The sequence below is a fragment of the Prunus dulcis genome, chromosome 2, assembly GCF_902201215.1.
Source record: "Prunus dulcis chromosome 2, ALMONDv2, whole genome shotgun sequence".
NCBI lineage: Eukaryota > Viridiplantae > Streptophyta > Magnoliopsida > Rosales > Rosaceae > Prunus > Prunus dulcis.
In genome coordinates, this window is record NC_047651.1 from 5277164 (window position 1) to 5297889 (window position 20726).

General features: G+C 37.6%; 3 protein-coding genes across 7 annotated transcripts; 2 read left to right on the forward strand and 1 right to left on the reverse strand.

Moving 5' to 3' along the window:
* The first annotated feature begins 1029 nt into the window (after positions 1–1029).
* LOC117617087 (nascent polypeptide-associated complex subunit alpha-like protein 1) lies at positions 1030–3264 on the forward strand. Its single transcript, XM_034346337.1, has 4 exons — positions 1030–1232; positions 1791–1878; positions 2466–2599; positions 2714–3264. The coding sequence occupies exons 1-4, from the start codon at positions 1173–1175 to the stop codon at positions 3044–3046; spliced, it is 615 nt and encodes a 204-aa protein (XP_034202228.1). The 5' UTR covers positions 1030–1172; the 3' UTR covers positions 3047–3264.
* A 636-nt stretch (positions 3265–3900) lies between these two features.
* Positions 3901–8001, reverse strand: LOC117617088. Of its 4 annotated transcripts, none has more exons than XR_004584281.1 (3): positions 6716–8001; positions 5507–5785; positions 3901–4278 (listed from the first exon to the last, which is right to left on the reverse strand). XR_004584281.1 is itself a non-coding variant. In XM_034346339.1 (2 exons), exon 1 carries the CDS (start codon positions 7842–7844, stop codon positions 6723–6725), a length of 1122 nt encoding a protein of 373 aa, XP_034202230.1. In that variant the 5' UTR covers positions 7845–8001; the 3' UTR covers positions 3901–4278; positions 6716–6722. The 4 variants fall into 4 exon arrangements, 2 of the variants coding, with proteins under 2 accessions (XP_034202230.1, XP_034202229.1); XR_004584282.1 differs by lacking the exon at positions 3901–4278 and adding an exon at positions 4289–4976 and having other exon boundaries at positions 5564–5785; XM_034346339.1 differs by lacking the exon at positions 5507–5785.
* Positions 8002–8536: 535 nt separating this feature from the next.
* On the forward strand, positions 8537–15023 carry LOC117617089 (SAC3 family protein C). Of its 2 annotated transcripts, XM_034346340.1 has the most exons (9): positions 8539–9077; positions 9186–9286; positions 10311–10532; positions 11612–11830; positions 11935–12020; positions 12152–12248; positions 12649–12741; positions 12832–12986; positions 13867–15023. In XM_034346340.1, exons 1-9 carry the CDS (start codon positions 8864–8866, stop codon positions 13868–13870), a joined length of 1191 nt encoding a protein of 396 aa, XP_034202231.1. In that variant the 5' UTR covers positions 8539–8863; the 3' UTR covers positions 13871–15023. The 2 variants fall into 2 exon arrangements, with proteins under 2 accessions (XP_034202232.1, XP_034202231.1); XM_034346341.1 differs by lacking the exon at positions 10311–10532 and having other exon boundaries at positions 8537–9077; positions 13867–14002.
* Positions 15024–20726: the final 5703 nt, after the last annotated feature.

Consider the following 20726-nt stretch of genomic DNA (forward strand, 5'->3'; position numbering starts at 1 on the left):
GTCCCAGCTTTTAAGTTCAGATGAGATCAAGTTTAAAGGACTACTCAATTAATTCAAAACAAGAAGAAAATCAAAGCCAAACTGATTATGACCATTGCCCATGGATAATAAAAATGGATCAATTATAAAATAAACCACTGAATTATGAGGCAAATTTCCATTTAGCACCCAATTATCTTTAGTCCCTTATCTTTTGGAAGATGAAGTTGAATTTTTTTCCAACGCCTGCTTATCTTTTGGAGGGCGAAGTTGAATTTTTGTATGCATATCTCATTTTCTCACCTTCTTTGCTAAATACTATTTATGTGGCTGTCAATATTATCAAGATTACTAGTTGGCTATTAATGACTAATTAGTTGTAGGTGTGACTAATTAGTTGGCTCTTAGCATTCATTTAAAAAAAAAATGTTAAAGAAATTATAGAAGTCTGGAATAAAAGCCATACAAATCTTAAGAAAGCTTATTAAAAAATTATATAGAAGTCTTCTGAAAGTCCATCAAGTTCTATATGAATTCTAAAGTTCTATCAAGTTTTATGAAATTTGGCACTTAAACAAAAATATTTTAAACGCTCTCGAATCATAATTGAATACACTATAGAATATGGAAAGTCATGAATAGGAGGAGTTAGGAATAAGAAAGAATGAATGGGTTTGAGATCAACTATTGTCTCCTAATCAAATCTGATTCTTGATTCTTTCAAGTATTTTATTACGGATTTTAGTTGAACCCACATAAATTATTGTTTTATTCCTTATATATTTGTAAACGTATAAAAATTCATGAATTGAAATGATTGCAGTACTCATATACCCACTCGAAAAGTAAGAAATGAGAATAACTATATAATTTTATAAAAGAAAAAAAACATGATAACTATATAATAGCTCTAAGTACCATCTAATAAACGCAAGACATGTAGAATATTTCCACTATTTCCAGTGCATCTAATAAACGAGCTTGAGTGAGCCCAGCCCAACAGTAAGAACTAATTGGTAATTATCGGACGAGCTTAATGCCAAACTCGTCATTTACAACACCGAAATGTGAGCTCGTGGGTATAAAAGCGCCAACTACAATCCCTTGCGAAGGCGATTTTGGGGTTTTAGGGTTTTTGCAATACGCACTCTTTCTCTTTCGCCTGTAACTCTTCCAATTTACAAACCAAAGCCATGACTGCTCAGACCCAGGAAGAGCTCCTTGCTGCCCATCTCGAACAGCAAGCCATCGATGTAAGTCTTAACTCTCTCTCTCTAAAGATTAATGGTTTTGTGGTGCCTCTGTGTGTATTTGAGTGGAGAGTCGGATAATTTGTACATCTACTTGTTGTAAATGCCAGTGCTTTGCTTTACTTTCTTTACCACTGGAAGACATCATTTGCTGAATTTCTGGATGGATTTGTTAGTTAACTTGAAAACTTCAATTGGGTATTGAATGAAAATGTTATCTCACTTATTTTGTCTTGTTTCTATATATTTATATGTTCAATCATATTTTACTTAGTTAACATATAACCTCTAAATTTTATGACCAAAGATCTCTTGATTTGGTAAATTACCTGACCCAAATTGATTTTAGTGAAGTATATATAGTTGAACAGATGCCAAAGAATGAAAGTACATGTAATGAAACACGTCTACATCAAAATTATTCTACCTAAATGTTTTTTCTTTTTCAATGATGCCAATGGATATCAAAATTTGGATATGTTTCGTTATTACTTTCTCTTGTTTTATTACCTTTCTGATAATAGGCTGGGATGTCTTTAACTAAATACCTTTTGTTGGCAGCCTGATCAGCCAACAGTTGAAGAGGAAGATGACGAGGATGACGATGACGAAGATGACGATGATGACAAGGACGATGATGAAGCCGAGGGTAAGTTTATTGTCAAGTTTTTTCTTATCATCCCCCCTCCCTCACTCTCCGGCCTCTCTATCCCTTATTAAAAGGATACATATGCATTTATTAATCTTCTGGGCACTAGTTATGTGGACATGTAATAATATAGGTTGGAATGTAAGCCGTGCTTTTAGTTTTAATATTCAAAATGTATTATTTATACATGAACTCTCTAACATTTAGATTGTTAAAATTTGTCATCTCTCACATCACTGCAAGTCTGCAACATATGAGCCATCTAGTTGGGTTGTTTGATTTTACATTAAAATTTTAGTATGGGTTACTCTAGCTTATAATTTTCATCTAAGGCCACAATGCTCTAGTCATACATGTGGGCTTAGAAAAATGAAATTTTAGAGTGAGGCTAATGGTTTGAACAAATGAACTTCCAGTGGTATTTGATCATACAAAATGTACGAAGTTTGTTGATTTACAGTTTGAGTCATGATGCACCTACCTAAGCCATATAGACATTCTCATCAAGGACACAACCTCACCTGGTTTATTCTTGTTTAACATGTTAACTTTCTAATTATATTCTCATTGTTTCCCCTTGTGATCAGGACAACAAGATGGAGAGGCAAGTGGGAGGTCAAAGCAAAGCAGAAGTGAAAAGAAAAGCCGCAAAGCAATGTTGAAGCTTGGAATGAAGCCCATTCCAGGTGTTAGCCGGGTTACAGTCAAAAAGAGCAAGAATGTTTGTGCATTTCCTACTCTGATATTTTTTTATTTGATTCCCTTTTAAAATTTTCATTCAGATTAGTGTATGGCTTTTTTGTTGACATAATATCTTGTGGCTTTAAATAACCAGATCTTGTTTGTGATATCCAAACCGGATGTTTTCAAGAGTCCAACTTCAGATACATATGTTATCTTTGGTGAGGCAAAGATTGAGGACTTGAGCTCGCAACTACAGACTCAGGCTGCTGAGCAGTTTAAGGCTCCTGATCTCAGTCATGTGATCTCCAAACCTGAGACCTCGACCCTTGCTCAGGATGATGAAGATGTAGATGAGACTGGAGTGGAGCCCAAGGACATTGAGTTGGTGATGACACAGGCAGGAGTATCAAGATCAAAGGCTGTAAAGGCACTGAAGGCTGCAGATGGAGACATAGTTTCTGCAATTATGGAGCTTACCAACTGAGTTTTAGATATGTTTTCTCATTTGATGGTTTTGTTTTTTTGTTTTTTTGTTTTTATGGTTTGTCCAGATCTTTTGTGCTTGAAGTTGGTCTGGATTATTTCCATTTTAGTTATGTGTTTCTCAACCTTGTTGTATCAGTGACAAACTGAGAATTGCATAAAACTGAGCCATGCCCATTTGAAGTTTAGTAGCTGTACTTTTTACCGATTTGTGGTCAAGTTGTCAAGTTCACAACCATAATTTCATCATGGTATGGCGCAAGTGACAGTCCCAAAGTAAACACATGAACTTCATTCCATGAAACCATAGCGCAAGCCCTATTTGTGCCTTTTTCTTGCTTCCAAAATCTCGACTGGTTTTGGAAATTTCATGCCTATTTGGAACTCGTTTTTGGCAAGTAGATCGAACGTTGTGAAATCGATAATCTGGTGAAAGTGCACATCTTATGAGTTCGAAAATGGACGGTACTTGGTATTGTTAAATGTAAATATCAGGCTCCCTGGGTAAGCGTTTTAGGTTTGCCTGTGGCTCCAAAGTACGGAATTTTGGTTTTTTTTTATCATCTAACCGGGGCTGGAAGTCTGTCCATGATTAGGGTTTACGGGGTGCAATTGGTAATTGGATGTAATTTGGAGTTGGGGTCAACAGGGTTGAGTACAAATCTTGTATTGGTAAGATACAAATTCAGCTTGTGCAAATACGACAGAGTATGCTGGGGCTATGGGACATCAAGAACGAGAAAAAAAGAAAATTAGATTTTATTGTCACAAGCTATGACATTAGATTTTTTCAATATATGAAAATATAAGTTGATTATATCAAGGGATTGCAACTGTGGGATGACAATTCCTGGTACCTAGTTTCTAACCTGAATTTTTTGGTTACAGTAATCAACCATAATTTAAATTTAACAAAATTTTCTTTTGTTTGGAAACAGAGAAATGTTTAACACCCAAAAAGAGGGAAATAAGCCCACAAAGACTAGACAAAATTTCAGTTTGTCTAGGGCAAGTAACTCCAAGAAGAGGAAGGGACATTTCCACCAAAGCTTTCCCTTTTTCATGTTGAAGCACCATACTTGTGCCACCTCTCCTAGCTCCTGCGTTTTAAGCCCCATCAACGTTCAATTTCAAAGAGCCTCAATCTGGTTGCCTAGCCTCCATCTGGCCTCTGCCTCCACGAAGGTTACGTAGGTGATGTGGCTATACAGCCTCCCTGAATCCTCCTGCTATCTGCACAGCACGATCGAAAGGCACGTGGGGTTCATCAGGGATTTCAGCATGCACCAGCTTATTATTCATGCCATTCCGTATCTTCCAGACGACATATACCTAAAATTTTGTACCTACATGTAGTTTTATGATAATGTACTAGTCATGCTAGGAAGACCACATTATTAGACCACCTTATAAGCCATCTCTCTCTAATAGAGGTGGAGGAGTTCACCAATATAATAAAGGCCCCTCTCTATTAGATCGGTGGTTAACAAGGTGGTCTATAAACAGTCTCCCTAGTATTTCCCTAATGTAATTATTATTGTTTATGATAATAAGGTTCTGCCATGGAGGCTTATTTTCCTGTTCTATTGTCAGAAGAATGAGATGGAGATCAGTTCACAATCTCATCCACACAGGCTTGCGTAACTACCAGATGCATATAGTAGTCTATTCAACGAATCTCTTGCTCAGAATCGACGCACTATATCTTTAGACCAAAGGAACAAAATGAAACAAAGAAGAAAAGAAAAAACACAGCTGAGAACTGAGATCAATTAATAAAATGAGAATGTATCAAAAGTTTCATTACATCTGCATAAATTTGGTTTTTCAGAAGCTTCCAACAACAACAAAAAAGAAAAGGAAAAAAAAAAATTGATTTTCTGGAGCTTGTGCTGCATAAAAGAATTTCCAACCAACCCATTCCTTATGACCTGCAAATCACAGTTTGACACTTACAAAAATAATCCATCAAAAGTACAAAGAAAAGTTCGTGCACATATGTCATAGTATGGAGGAATGACTCTTTTTATGGAAGGAGACATGTAATTTCTTTTCCAAAATAAGCGATCATCACTTTTGGCCATGACTACTCCCTCTACAAGTTTCAGAATAATGAAAGCAATTGGTGAAATCATATGCGAAAACCATGGGCCTTCTAATTCTAAGAGTAAGGACACTAATACAGGGAAAAGCAAGAAAAGTAACTTCAGTCTCAAAAAGCATCCTAGTTTGTTGGTAGAATTAGACCTGTATACCAATACGTACAAGTACAATGATAATGTATCCAAGCATTTTAACTTCGGCAGAGCCTGGCTAAATGAATTCAGATTGGGTATGCATTTAATGTTAGTTAAGAACCTCATGAGATAATGCAAGGCTGATGATTTAATATAGGTAAGACGACAGAAGAGGCATTCTTAAAGAAAACATCGTTAAGAAGGGATGTTAAAATATTATTCACCATATTCAAACATGCACATACTGCCCCTGTATTCGGTAATGTACAACCATGACCTACCCGGCTGTGATCACTAGTGCAGGCAACAAAAATATCCCCTCTTAGAGATGACCCTTATCTTAAAATTTACCAGCACTGGAGCCTTTGAACGTATGTGATCCATAGTATATCCCCCACCATCTTCTTACCAAAGGATCTCAAGCATTTCTCAATGAGGCGCAGTTGTTCTTCTGCTGTCCTCATTTTGAAAACATTACAGCAAACAGCAACATCATTTACTGGCTGCAACAAAGTCTTTTCAGTCCAGAAAAAATCCATCAAAGCAGAGGACACACAAAATCCCTTTACAGAATCAAGATTATCCTAAAAGTACCAACACCATTAGAAAACCAAAGTTATGTACAAGGACTGTACCCATTAGAAAAATCAAGATTATCCTAAAAAACTATCCTACTGAACTTCAAGCGAGATTAATATGAGGTATATTTTTAACTTAATGAACTCTTTCATCTGCCCAACTTGTTGCAAAAACATTAGAACAAACACCACAATTTTCTGCTTCAAATGCTGTTTCAAATCCAGAAACATCCATTGCAGCAAACTCATCCACTGGAAAACCAGAATTTGAATCCATTTCAATTTCTCAGTAACAAAAACCGTTCAAGAATCAAAAGAAGCCCCGACGTCTAGCTAAAAAGAAAGCAACATTAGAACAAGACAAACAAAAATGGAAGTGATAGAGAAGCCAAAATTTATCACCAACATATAATGCCTTTGATTCTAGTGGAATGGACTCTTTGATATTGTTCCCTTTATAGATACAATTATAAATGTCCACTTGGAAATATAAAATTACTAGTAAAAGAACAATGGGCGGTCGAAACTAACTGATTATGTTTAGAACAGTGTTCTCCTTCGCTTCTCAACAGATGCAACAAGGACTTCATGATACTAACAGAAGGTATAGCTAATAGCAATCACAGTCCAAACATGCTCTTAAACCAATTAAATGCATGAAGATGGAGTTTCGCTTTTTATTATTTATGTGCCTGATATTAGGGAAAAAGTTGTATAATGTGAATGAATACGTATAACGAATCAGAAAACGAGAGTCAACCAAACAAATCTAAATGATTACATATAAAAAAAAAGAACTCTAAATCCAGAGCAAAGAGACAATAGTTCAATACAAAATTACACAGGTCCACTTACTATTGCACTAAGGAATCTCTATCGTCTCTTCCTTAGAACTATGGTATATCTCCAGTAGGTCTGGGACTTCATTCAAATACTTAAGAACATAATAATCCAAAAATCTCCTCTCACTTTGTGTGATCAACCAACACAGCCTCTTGTTGTCCCTATTAATCAGCTCCTTAGAAACCAAAATCTTGAAAACATTATACCTTGGTAGAACTGTTTTCTCAAAACCACGCATAAGAAGCATGGGATTGGCAATCATAGTCTCCGGTTCCAACTTCACAGTGTTCAGATAGAAATCCATGACTCTCCCAAGTTTCTCCTCCGAACAAGCTAAATAAAATGGCTGGCGCTTAAAAACTGACAGAACAACATCTTCAGACCACCCGTAACTCTTAAAAAATTCAATTTTCCTTTTCCATGTTGACTCTTTCATAGAGATCATAACTCGAACAGCCCGGACAAACATCCCACCAGTCGGGTCAATGCCCAAATCTTTTATTGTTCTAACTGCATAAGCCATTCTGTCAACATTTTGCATTACAATCCTTGGCTGAAACAATATCATTTTTGTTATAACATCTAAGGGAACACCTTCACTCTGCAAAAGGGCCACATTGGGTTGAATTGTACCCACACTATCCATGTTTAACAGCCACGAAGCGCGCTTGGCCGCCGCCAACATATCATTGGTTGAAAGCAATTTCTTGAGAAATTGAACTGCTGGTTTTATGTGAGAATCCAAACTCCGAGTCAAAATGACTGGATTCAATAAAACGAGCTCTGGCAGATTCTGACCCACAAAGCCATTTTCAATGAGAAAGTTGAATTTGGGCTCCAGATTGTTGAGTACCTTGTAAAGGAGGATTGTGGGGCGCTTGGTGATCAATTTGGCGATTTGGGCATCATCAAATCCGTTAGATTTCAAGAATTTGAGCATAGAATCTATCCGATGGGTTTGCTTCTTATCAATCTGGAGCTTCTTGGAGGTTGAGATTGCAGATTCTAAAGGAAGCCCGCATGACTTCACCAGGTACTCAACTGTAAAAGATGAACATAATGCAGATGTAGGCGTTGGTAATGTTGCAAGAAGGCATTTTTGTACTAAAGAATACAGATTTCTGAGGACAGTGTTAGCCATTTTCGAAGCCGATGTTCACACTGTGACACAAATTTCCCGTTGTAGCCAGACCGGAAAGATTGGGATCGAATAGGTAACTAGGGTTTTGGCTGGGCTTTTCGGTTTTTCCTTTCTCGGTAGAGGGGAAACTTATTTGGACCCGACAACAGTTAAACTATGTACACCCTACATTAGGGCAAACGTGCTTCCTAGAGAAGCACTGCTTCTTAGAAAAGCACTGTCGTTTTTTTATCATGTGGTTTATCAATTTACCATTTTTGTTCCGTAGTTTCAATACACATTCCAATTCAAATCCCTCTCAATTCCATTATGTTTTTTTACCATTCGTCACTCACGGGAGAGGTATTATGATCCATTTGAGCTAAACTTTTTTTCAAATTCATTCAAATTTTAACCCAAAGATAAATTTTTTCACAAATTTCTAAGCTCAAAAATCAGGCATAAAGTGAATGCAAATAATTCGAGCTTATGTTTTATCACTGGATGGTTCGAATGGATTAAAATATTCCTCGTGAGCATGATGTTAAAACTTTACAAAATTAAGAAGAATTAAATAAAAATAAAAAAATATTTTTAAATTGCTTCGAATTGAAAATGAAAATAGTAAAATTCAAACTATGCTAGCAAAACAAGAAGAAGATAAAATTGAAACTATGAACCAGTGTTACAAAAGATAAAATACATCGACCAAAAATAACAGTTTGCCTCTTCTTCTTTTTCCTTGTATTTTTTTAATTTTAAACGTCTCCAAATCTCCTTTTCCCTAAAGCTTCCATTTTGCTTGTTTTTGCTCCTTGTATTCTCAGTTAATCAACTCCTGAATCAATTTAACACAACCATTTCCTGAAACATCCACACCCCCCAGCGCCCTGTGTCCCCTTTTCTTTTTGCCCGTGAACCTCATTCTCTGGATTGATAGAGCTTGCTAGAACCCCTTTTGTTTTACTTTGATTTTCTTTTGAAACTTTGATCTAGCTGATTTGGTACCAAAAGAGCGAGAAAGGAAGAGGAAGGTGGAAATGGAGAGGCGAGGGCCTGGTCGTCTTCAACCTCGAAACGTTTCTTCTCGAGAATCAACGGTTTCTCGCACGAACAGGTTCGCTTCGAAACCCAACTCGACTCCCAAGTCCTCGAGCAGAGTTGCAAGTGGCGGTGAAAAAGCACAAAACGACGGCGTGGATGACCCTTCCGACCTTCCCGCCATTGTGGGTACTTGCCCTTTGATGTGCCCAGGTCAGCTTCCATTAACGCTTCCTAATTGTCTTCTTTTGGCTGATAGATAGCTATTGTTATGAAGATGTCGATGCCCTTTTTTATGCGTGTGATGTAATATCTATGTAGAAAGAGAGAGAACTCAGCGAGAGCGGCTTCGAGATTTAGCAGTGTTTGAGAGGCTAAATGGAAATCCAGCTCAATCATCTCCAGACCTTGCCGTTAAAAAGGTAAGACTCTACCTTAATTATCTTCTCCTAATTCTGTTTGGTAATTCTTTAATAATTATGGGTATTGGACAATGAAAATTTCCATTTAAGATGAAATAGAAATCAATTCTACCTGAAAAATTCAATACATCCTGAAAAATTAGTTTTTGCGATGTCATCACTAGTTTTCTGTTCAGGTTAGTTCATACCGGTTTTAATATGACATTGGAATGTACCTCAAATGTGTCTGCTGGATGAACTTCCTTCATTTTAAATTGGGTTATTACCAAAAGTGGTGTATTGCAGTTTGATGTTTTCTAATGCTCCATTTACTTACTTACTTTCTTTTCTTTTCTTTGTTTTTTTTACAAAAAGGAATTAAATAAAGTAAAAAACACAAGGGATAGAGAAATGAGTGTTGTTGCTTCACCACCTGTATTATATAAAAGTTGAAATTAGTCACTTTCTTAGATTTCTAGAACCTCACAAATTAGTATTAATCAAGTTGATTTGATATCAAGGAAATTATTGGAATATAAATTTGAGAACTGCATATTAAATATGTATATTTTAGTTTCAGAGAACAATGTATTTTGGGTGGGGAAGTTATTATTTGGTTAGGGTAGGTCAGGATTTGATTCCCTCCATTTTAACCAAAAAAAAAGGATAACAATATGTTGAATTATCACCGTAGCTAAACTTGGAATACCATGTGAATTTAAGCACATCCAAATTAGAATTATTATGTGGCCAAGCTCAAAATCATGAAGTAGAATATCAAGTGAATGCCTACATGATGGCAAACCCATGCAACCAAATGCACGTTAGTTATCATCTGAATGCAAGAAGTTGAGAGAAGGGAATTGGATTTTAACAAAAATTACAATGATTGGAAGAATAATAGGAATCTTATTTTTTCATGCATGGTAGATAGAAAGAATTGATTTCACAGGATAGCGAATTTCCAACTGTTACTTGGAACTTTAATGCTATAAGCCTTCACATGTAATGCAAATAGAAGCTAATACATGCTTTCTTCCACTAGTTTTTCAGAACTATATCCACCAAACAAGTTGAAGCATCAGATGTCCGGCCGCTCCCTGTGTTGGAAGACACTTTAAATTATCTTTTAAACTTTTTTGATTCTAGAGAATATCCCTTTGAAGTGGTTCATGACTTCCTCTTTGATCGAACAAGGTCGATAAGGCAAGATCTTAGTATGCAGAATATTGTCAACAATAAAGTAATCCGCATGTATGAGAAAATGGTATGAGTTTCATGCAAAGCCTATATCTCCATATTCTGAAGCTTTGTCTTCATAGTATGCCCTATGCAGTTAATTTTTCATTTCATAGACTTTTTTTTGTTTGTTGATTGTTTCCATATGTTGTGCAATCAAGTCATTACTTGTTGAGTTTCTCCTCTACAATTCATGTTATCATATCGTAAATAGAAAAGAGTTAGCCACTGTCTTGCTGAAAACTGTAATCTTATTTATCAACACAAAAAGCTTTTTGTTCTTAATGCTATTAACCTGATAAAGAACAGTATTTCTACATGTCAACCAACATTTCTGCAGCTAGTGAGATTGTGTGTTGACAGCGGCCTGGTGCTTAAGTCAAAGCACAAAATTGTTGTGTATTGTTTTGGTGTTTATTCTAGTGGGCTTATAACATAGTGGTGCTAGTATGAAGTACACATCTCAAGTTTGACCTTATCCTCATCAGTTTTCAAGAAAACATAGATTTAACGAGGAGAATATGGGAACTGCTATTACTGAATTTTGTTATAGGAATCAACCGCTATTGTATTAATTATGGGAATACAAATATTATAGTAATAATTGGAATACGTGTATTGTATAAATTATAGGAATGCAAGTATAGTAGCTGCTATTACTGAATTTTGTTTTTGGAATCAACCGCTATTGTATTAATTATGGGAATACAAATATTATAGTAATAATTGGAATACATGTATTGTATAAATTATAGGAATGCAAGTATTCTTGGTATGAAACACTTGTTTCGTTATGTGACACGTATTTGTAGTTTAAGGATTTTTCCTTCATCATTACAGAAAGTAAAAGTTGAAGTGTTCACATGTAAAGGGAACAAATGGGAGAAATCATTGCAGAATGTTGTTAATTAGTAGGCCATAAAAGGTCCTCATTTGATGCTCTTGCCATGCTATATTCAGTGATTAGTAGCTGTGTAATTCATTAAACTAAACCTTCAAATGTGGAAGGAACTTAATTAATTGGTAGTACATAAACTGTTATGGATTTAGATCTCTTAACGTTAGAAATACCGAACGCTTTGTTAATTACAAGTTTTTATGGTGCAGGTCAAATTTCATGTGATATCTCTTCACAAGCTTCGGCGTTGTAGCAGTCAAAATATTTCTTCAATGAATTACCTTAACAAGGAGCAGCTTGCAAAGACTCTGACATCACTATTTAATCTGTATGATGCAAATCGAGATTCCAATTCTACATATGAAAATGAAGCTGAGTTTTGTTCGTTTTATGTGCTACTTCATCTTGGTTCTAACAGCCAACCAATGGTTAATCTCTATTGCATTTTCATGTTTTTTTCATTTTCTTTATTCGTTGTTGCTGTTTTGCATTGAGTTTTATATATGTGAAATATAAATTGTTCTGGTCCCAGGGGGAGTCACTTTCTTGGTGGTTTCGTAACGTTCCTTCCACGTTGATGAAATCTAAGGAAATTTGCTTTTCTCGAAAGATTTTACGGTAATTTCCACTTCCCTTTATTTTATGTGCTTTGCTTAATTATTGGAAATTGTTTTTTTTAACATCTATATGAAATGTTTTTATTCGTATTCTTGTTCCGAAAACTGAAAGATGGTCAGCTTCTGCAACAGATTTTTCCGGATAGGCAACTATAATTGTTTCCTAAGCACTATAGCAGCTGAGGCATCTTATCTTCAATACTGCATTCTTGAACCTTATGTCAATGAGGTAAATGAATTTCTACAGTCTTAACCTATGACTTACAGTCCAGGTTCTTGTCATATGGATCTCAATAGAACAGTATGTTCATTTTGGCTGGTCCTGCATGGACTGTTTTTTAGTCTTGTTGAATGATAAATTCCCTGGCTCTGTGTTGCTGAGATGATAAGTTCTTATTGACAAATGAAATTGTTGCTGTAGTTCTTGTTTTCTCTGTTTGTGTGGGTGAGAATGAGAGAGAGAGAGGTATCCTGTTTACTTCTGTTCTTATATGGTTATTATATTCCTTGGAGCTTGGATTTTCATCATCTTAAGTTCCAAATCTTGTTCAATTCTTTACAGTTTAATCCACATCAATGCTTGTGATGACAAAAATCAAATCTTGTTTTGTGGTTGTTAACTTTAAAAGGTTCGAGCGCTAGCTGTGTCATGTATAAACAATGGTGGATACAAGCTTCATCCATACCCGCTGGCAAACTTATCCAAGCTCTTGATGATGACGGTAGATTATCAATAACTCAAACGTGCTAAAATTTGTTATTTTGATATTTACTGTTTGCTAAGATTTTCAAACCTGTATGTTTTTTTTCAGGAATCAGATTTGGAATCATTTTGCAAAGCTTGTGGTCTTGAGATTTGTACAAATGAAGAAGGATATAATTTGCTACCTACTAAGCAAACCACCTTTTGTCATCCTAAGGATGGGTTTCAAAGCTATATATTTGTGGGTTTGGAACAATTTGAGAGGTAACTTGGTGGCACAAGTCCTCCAGTGACAAAATCCTACACCATCATAGGCTCCTAGCTAGTGACAGTTTCGTGACCAAAGATCTTTAGGGATGAAAACATTAATAGTTCGGTTGCCACTAGGCTTGAAAGACTATAACATGAGAGAATGAAAAAACGAAAGTGTGAAAACTTTAGCAATGAGTTATTTTCTTACTGTTCTTAAACATAAATTCAAGAACTCTTCAGCAAAGGAATTGCAGATAATTTAATTCATAAAACAATTTTAAACAATTATCAGTAGTGTTTAAAGTTAACAGTGGATTATCAATTATGGAAATAACCTCTATTAAAATATTCGAATCCAATGCCGAGAAATAAAAAGAAATCCCAACTAATATTTTGATTAAATTACAATTCGAAATAGGCAGTGAGATATTGTTCACAGATTTGTTTGATAAGCCAGATTTTCTATTTTTAGAACTCATGTTCAAGTACATCATTTCAATACACTCAGATTTTGTCTGCATTATGGTTTATTGAATTTCTAGAACATCTCCTGGGGCTCTTGGGGCTCTTGGGGAAACTGGCAAAAAAAAAAAAGAAAGAAAAAAAGCAAATGTGTACCCTTAATGAGACCAATGGTTTCTCTCTCTCTCTCTCTCTCTCTCTCTCTCTCTCTCTCTCTCTCTCACATTTTGAATGCTTTAGGGTGAGAATTAGGCATTGATTGTGAGGCTAAATTTTAATTTTTTTAGTTTTTGTTGTTTAAAACATATGTTTCAGCATTTGCCCCTTAAGCATGGTGTTTGAATTGGGTTTGCATGTAAGGGGCTTGATGTTTTTCTTGTCATGTATTTTGTTACTTTTGTCGTTGACATGTGTACTTGTTTAATTTCAGGTAATAAATGCACAAATCTTGTCCAAGGCAAGGATATAGCCCTCTTATCATCTTTTATCCGGTAGACTTGGTAAGAGGGCCTCACGTCCCAGAGTCCCTTGATGAGTATAAGAAATAAGTTTCCGCTAAACCAAAGTATAAAAGATCTTTTTGGTGCAGCAACCAAAGGTTGCCAATAGTATGGTGCTCATTTTCGTGCTTACACTAATGAAAATGAACAATGACCTGGACGGAGAGGGCAAAGTACAAAATAAGCCTATTGAAAGTGTGGTTTCTGTAAGGTTATTCGCATTTAACAAGAATTCATGCTATTTAAGTCAAAGATGTGAATATTACATCAGAATCATAATTAGAAATGAAGTATCTATTGTTTATCATCTCAATGCTTTTATTTAAAGGGTGGATTGGTTGACAAATTTCGATTATCAGTTTGCATGTGCATTACTGACCTCTCAAGTGGGAGAATTTTTGTTGCAGTGGTACTCTCAAGCCAAAAAGAAAGTAAAGTGGTGTTGAAGATTTTTCTGGAGAGCAACTTCTGCTTCTTGTAAGAAGCATTGTAACGTGTATATTTTTTCACATTTCATCTATCACCCATGCAAGGACATGTAGATGTTCGTATTGCACAGGGTGGATGAAGGCTTATACGACGTTTAGGGCTGCATGTATTTAATGTTCAAGTGAGATTGACGACGCATCTTGTTGAAGATAAGAAGCCAATCCTTAGGTGACAAATTTGTAAGAACTTTTATGGGGTTGCAGCAAGAACTTATGTTTTCAGGTACAGAAGCAAATTGTCCAACCCTTAATTTACAGCATGGTGGCGAGTTCCCCTTATTCTAAGAGAAGAAAGAAGAGGTTCAAGTCTCCTGCCAAGAGGAAGGAGGTCTTGAAGAGGTTTCAGCCTTGGAGACATTGATGATGTGCACGCTTCTGTTTATGCTCAAATGACTGTTTTGATGATGTACAAATGTTGTGTTTTTTTGTTGAAATGAACCTTTATGAGAGGCCTTTGATGTATTGCTATTTTAATGATGTGCAAATGTTGGAAAGACTGTTTCCAAGTCCGTGGGTTTAGGACAAGGCTTGTTAGATGGCTCTTAATTTGTATCAAGTACTAGTATTGATTTTGATCAATGTTTCCAGATTGAAAGTGATGTTATAAACTATTGGTGGGAAATTGAGGTTTTATCTGCCTTCTATGGTGGAGAAACACTCTCATGCAATGGAGATATCATTGCTATCCTCGGCCAGTAATGCAACAGAACGTTGGCTAATTTTTTTCACATTTCATTGTGTTATTGGGCAGAGATAGCAAAACAGTGCTATGCTCGTTACAAGAAAGTTTTTGGCCTATGGTGAGCAAACTAAATTGGGGTTGATTCACATGGGCTAAGGCCTTTTGCTAAAGATGAAGTCCACCATTCCACATCACCAACTAAGAGTCGTGGGAAATTGTACATCTGAAATGAATTGTTGTTCACCCCATGAGGAGAAAGTGGGACCAAGCACTCGAACAATGTTCTGGGCTCCCTTCTTGCTGGATCAAGTTTATAGAGAGTTAACTTAAAGCTCAAGTAACATGCCCTTAAATGATCCAACTTTTGTTTTGTGATAGCTGTGACACTACTGAAACTTGGATAAGAATTTAGGCTTCTTAGTTAAAATACCCTCTGAAACTTGGGTCAAATCTCATTGCATCCTAAAACTAAAAGTGACCTATATACCCCATATTGAGGTCCAACAAATTCAAGGCTAGGCCCAAATATATTCTCAGCCCAATGCGATAGCTTACTGAGAAGAAACCCGATTTGGACACATGAAAGTTTGTCAGACACGCTTGCACGAGTCACGATCCACGTGCCACGCCAAGCGAATATGTAACCTATCACGCTAAGAGTTGTAGCAAGCCTATAAAATGCATCGGCTCTATGAACCCATACTAATTATCCCGCCAAGCGCCGTTTTGACTCGACCATAGCCCTTTACAATACGATGAAATTCGAGCACGAGCACACCAATATATGTGCCATGCCAAGCGAAAAACCATTGATTTTACACGTAGCCACGCTACAAGCTTAAGTGGGCTCAATTCATTCAAATGCATAGGGCTTACTGAGTGGGTTGTGGTATGGATAGTTACGAGCATTTATGAGGCCCATTGATGAGCGAAGAAGTGGAAGTTTTGGGCTACTTGGGAGCCCCAAAACTCGAGCCTATTTCTTGAGCCTAAATATGTGGATAAGCATAAAAGATATATAAAAAAAAGTAGCCCATTACCTTAGAAAATTGGCCCATCACCTTAGTAAAAATAGTACACACTTTAGAAAAGTTGGCCCATTCCCTTAGAGAAAGGTCCAAGTGACCTAGAAATATCTGAAAGTCTCCAGCACATGGCTAGAGACAAAACCATGACAAAAGCCAAGAGTTACTTACATATGCAGGCTGCTGGGAGTCTCTAGCACATGGCCAAGAAACAAACTCAAGGTAGACCATGAGAAAAACCAAAGGATATTAGTGTGCACAGGTTGCTAGGAGAAAAGCACCATTCATACTAACGTCACTACCCATTTCTTTCTCCTACCAACTCTTGCCATGAAATAGGGGAGGAAAGAAGGAGATGTGGTAGCTAAAGATATATAGGAGATGGCCACTATAACAACTGTGGGAAGGCTCTAAAGCTCCCAAATATCATGTCTCTCTGTTTGGACTAACGAGGATTTCACAAAATGAGGTTGAATTGAAGGAAGAGAAGAGAAATGGAGTAGAAGACTTGGCAAAATTGGAGAGAACCAACTAGAGTTTCTTGGGAAGCATCACCTCTTATCCCTAGAACCCTTTAATTTCGAGCCATATTCCTTCATCTCTTCCCATCTTCTCTTCTAGCATGCATTCCAGAGCCTGATGAAGCTTTTGTCAAGCTACCTAAAAATTGTTCAAACTACCCACTTCTCCTCCCTTATCTCTTCCTTTATTTCTCTCCTCAACAAATTCTCTCGAAATTCATTCTCCATTTACTTTGAACTCCTGTTTTTCATAGGAAATCCAAGCCCTCTCTCTCTTTGATGCTAATGCTTAGCTTCCATGCCACAAGTTTCTCAAGCCAAGCCATATATTTATCTGTAAGCAACTGTTGGTTTCATTGGTGAAGGAGACCAAGGTGTTTCCTAAGGCTCCGCAACCCTTTTGAAGCACTCTTGGGGCCTGATTCTTGAACTCAGGCATACGGATGGCAATAATACCCGTCGGGTCTCCGCCCCTAACGAGGGGAGTTTTCGGGGGGAAATCGGGACCGGGTACGGGGATCCCTAAATTTGCAAAATCCTCGGTCGAAAATGGGCTGGGGATGGTATTGTTATCCCCATCCTCGAATTCGACCCGATAAGTAATATATATATTTATAATTAATATATTAATATAATATAATAAACGAAGTTACCCTAGCATCGCTCCTTATTCCTGATACATTGCGTAGGGTTGGCACGCACAACGGCATAGTCAGATGAGCTTATCTGATACATTGTTTAACCAAACTTGGCAATAGCATAGTGGATTGGTCTAATATGGTGAGGATCATGAACAAACCATGAATGAAGATGAGGGGTTGGCCATGTGCTGCTGCTTCTATTGGTTGTTAGGAAAACCAAAATCCACAAACAGACCATGAATGATGAGGATATAAAAGTGGAAGGTTAAAACTCATAAGTGTTTACAAAAAAACTAAGTTTTTGTACGCCATCAAATAGGTCATATATGAAAACCAGGGATTGGGGCGGGTATGGGAGGCACTTCCTGAAGGCGAAGGGGACGGGAAGTCCCTGAAAAGCTTAAACTGGGGATTGGAGCGGGGACGGGGACGGGGACGGGGATGGGGAGCGGGGATGGGGATGGTATTATCATACCAGGCCCATAACCGGCCCGTTGCCATCCATACTTAAGCACATGGGCAGCTCTAACCTTTTGCTCTTTACAGTAGCCCAGACGCATCTGTAGCTGCCAGAACGAAAAAGCCCCCAAACCCCTTTTGACTGTGGTCTCTCGTTTCAATTTGCCCCATGTTGTCAACATCGTTCCTAACTTGATATGGCAGGGACAATAGGGTATTCTCATCCCACCAACTTGAGATGGTGAAGTGGCAATTTGTGGAACCCACCTCTATTTAGAGGCCTTAACTATCACGAATACACCCATTTTATGACATTTGAATCCCTAAAAATTGGAAAAAAAAAAAAAAAAAAGAGCATAAAATCAAAAGTTAAAGATGAGGCATGAACCCATTCGAGGAGAAAAGATTGACATCGAAGCAACACATTGCTATCGGTTTATGATAATATGAACTGAAATACATCCATATCTCAAAGGCGAAACAATGGTTGCTGGTATTTTGTTTTGTGTGATCCTGAAATGTCTTCGCGTGAGAAGGTACTGATGGCTTGGTTGTTGAGGAAAATGAGAGAATTAGAGCATAAAGTTGCGCATGGGCAATCAAGAGAGAGAAAGGTATGGATTGGGCTTGTGGTTTCATGGATTGTACTTACTGTTATTGTTGTTGGAAATGTAGTTTAGGCATATATAATGGTTTGTACTCATGGGTTTGTCTGTATTTGGGTGATTTGTAATTGTTTAGCAAGTAATTTTAGTTTAGGGCTGATACAATGGTCCTACTGGAATTCCTTTTACTGGTTTGAAAAGGGAGTACTTCAAAATTGATTGCCATATAATATCTGAACATAATGAAGCAATCTTAAAAGTGAAAGAATCCACCCCAAATTTCCCAAAATTCGAGACGAATACTATGGAAATTTCCGATATCACCCCGATGTCGGGCCCACTTCTAAAACTATACCCCTTTTTTCCCAAAAAGGAATAAAGGTACGAGACTTTCTACAGAAATTTCGGCAGAGTCTCCTCTTAAATTGTACATTGCCCAAATTTTCAACCTGCATAAAACACATTTTATATCCACAACTGGCAGCACGCACAATATAATTTCATGCAATTCACATAAACGGCCTTCAGCCTTCCAATAATTCGCAATATTTAGCAACAAACTCTAAACAATGCAAATATAAACTCAAAAACATTTATGAACGTCAAATGCGATTTCCATCCTCTAAATTCCGAAATATTAAACGTACAAAATTTAAACCTCCTAACAAGACGGCATCTCGTTTTCACCTAAATTTCAGAACCAATGACAAGGTCCGAACCAACTTCAATAGAACAACAGGACTAACATTTAGTCTGCGGCTGCACCTAGTAACCTTAGGCTGCCTACGTACCCTCACTGAGGGATCAAGCCACACGTAGTTCTTCCTTAATATCCAATTCCACACATAGGCAATACCTTTATTCATTTCTCTGTATTTCACATTATCTCCCCATATGCCTGTACTACCAGCGCCATGTATGGGGTCTGTCATCACCCCAGATAACCTACGCCACGTGCGATCTTACCATATTATCACATAATCTTCCCATACTCCGGTACAACCAACGCCACACATGGGGTTTGTCTCAACACCGGATAACCTACGCCACGCGAGACCTGAATATCATATCACAATATCTCCCCATACGCCGGTACAACCAACGCCACGTATGGGGTCTGTCGACACGCCGGATAACTTACGCCACGTGCGACCTCAACATATTATCACATAATCTCCCGATACGCCGGTACAACCAATGCCACGTATGGGGTCTGTCTCAACGCCGGATAACCTACGCCAGGCGAGACCTGAACACCATACCATAATATCTCCCCATACGCCGGTACAACCAATGCCACGTATGGGGTCTATCGACGCGCCGGATAACCTACGCCACGTGCGACCTAACTTTCACAGGGTGGTACTTGTAGTGTAACCAAAATCCGGGGAGGTGCCTAAGGTAGTGCATATAGCACTTCAAACTGACATTCTAGACTCTTTTTATACCTTTACAAACATATACCAATATATATATTAATTTCTAATATTGTGTAAACCTCAACAATAGTCTAGCACCCGATAATCCCCCAATTTAAAATGATAAATTAATATCATAGTCCCACATAATCAACATAATTCATCTAACACTCAAGATCTGTCTCTACAGTCACTTAAATCCTCCTGGGAAGGTGAGACTACTCCGGAAGACTTGCGGTCAACCAAGGGTCAAACTACCCACACTTGGTTAAAAGGGCCCACGAGGCTCACGACCTCCAAATTCCGATCCGAAGGTTCCTATGGGTTCTACAAGGTATAGGACACTCGTCCTGCAAGTTTAGTCCAGATTGGATGGTCAGATCGCTCACGATCGCACGATCTGACGGTTAATATAAAACATAAACTTTAAACTATTAAATCGGAACATCCGGGGCTCCGATTCATGATCCGTGAATTCCTACACGATCCTAGAAATACCTAGATTAACATATATTAAATTCAAGACCATCCAACAGTCCTAACCTATTGAACCAGCATTGCCCGAAAATCTCAAAACCACGGCTCCAAACTCCTACCCTAGGTATAACACCCTATTTTGAGCCACTTTTGTTCCTGGACCTACCCCAAAAACTGACCGGAGGTGGCCGGAATCGCAATCCCAAAACTTTCCAAATTTCAATTCGTAAATCAAATTACCTACGCTAAGAATCGATCCAATCCTGCCCAACAGGCAGCTATATTATGAAGAATTGATGAATTTCCATACCTTGATTGCCAAAAATGGCAGCCGGAGGAGGGAGATCGGAGCCAGCAAAGTTCGAGCGAAAACCGGACAAAAATTGCCTTTTTCATGCGATTGGAGCGGCGGCCGATGTCGGGGAAGGGCCGGGTCGTGACGCTGAGGCCGAGCTGGTCCTTTTGGCACTGGTC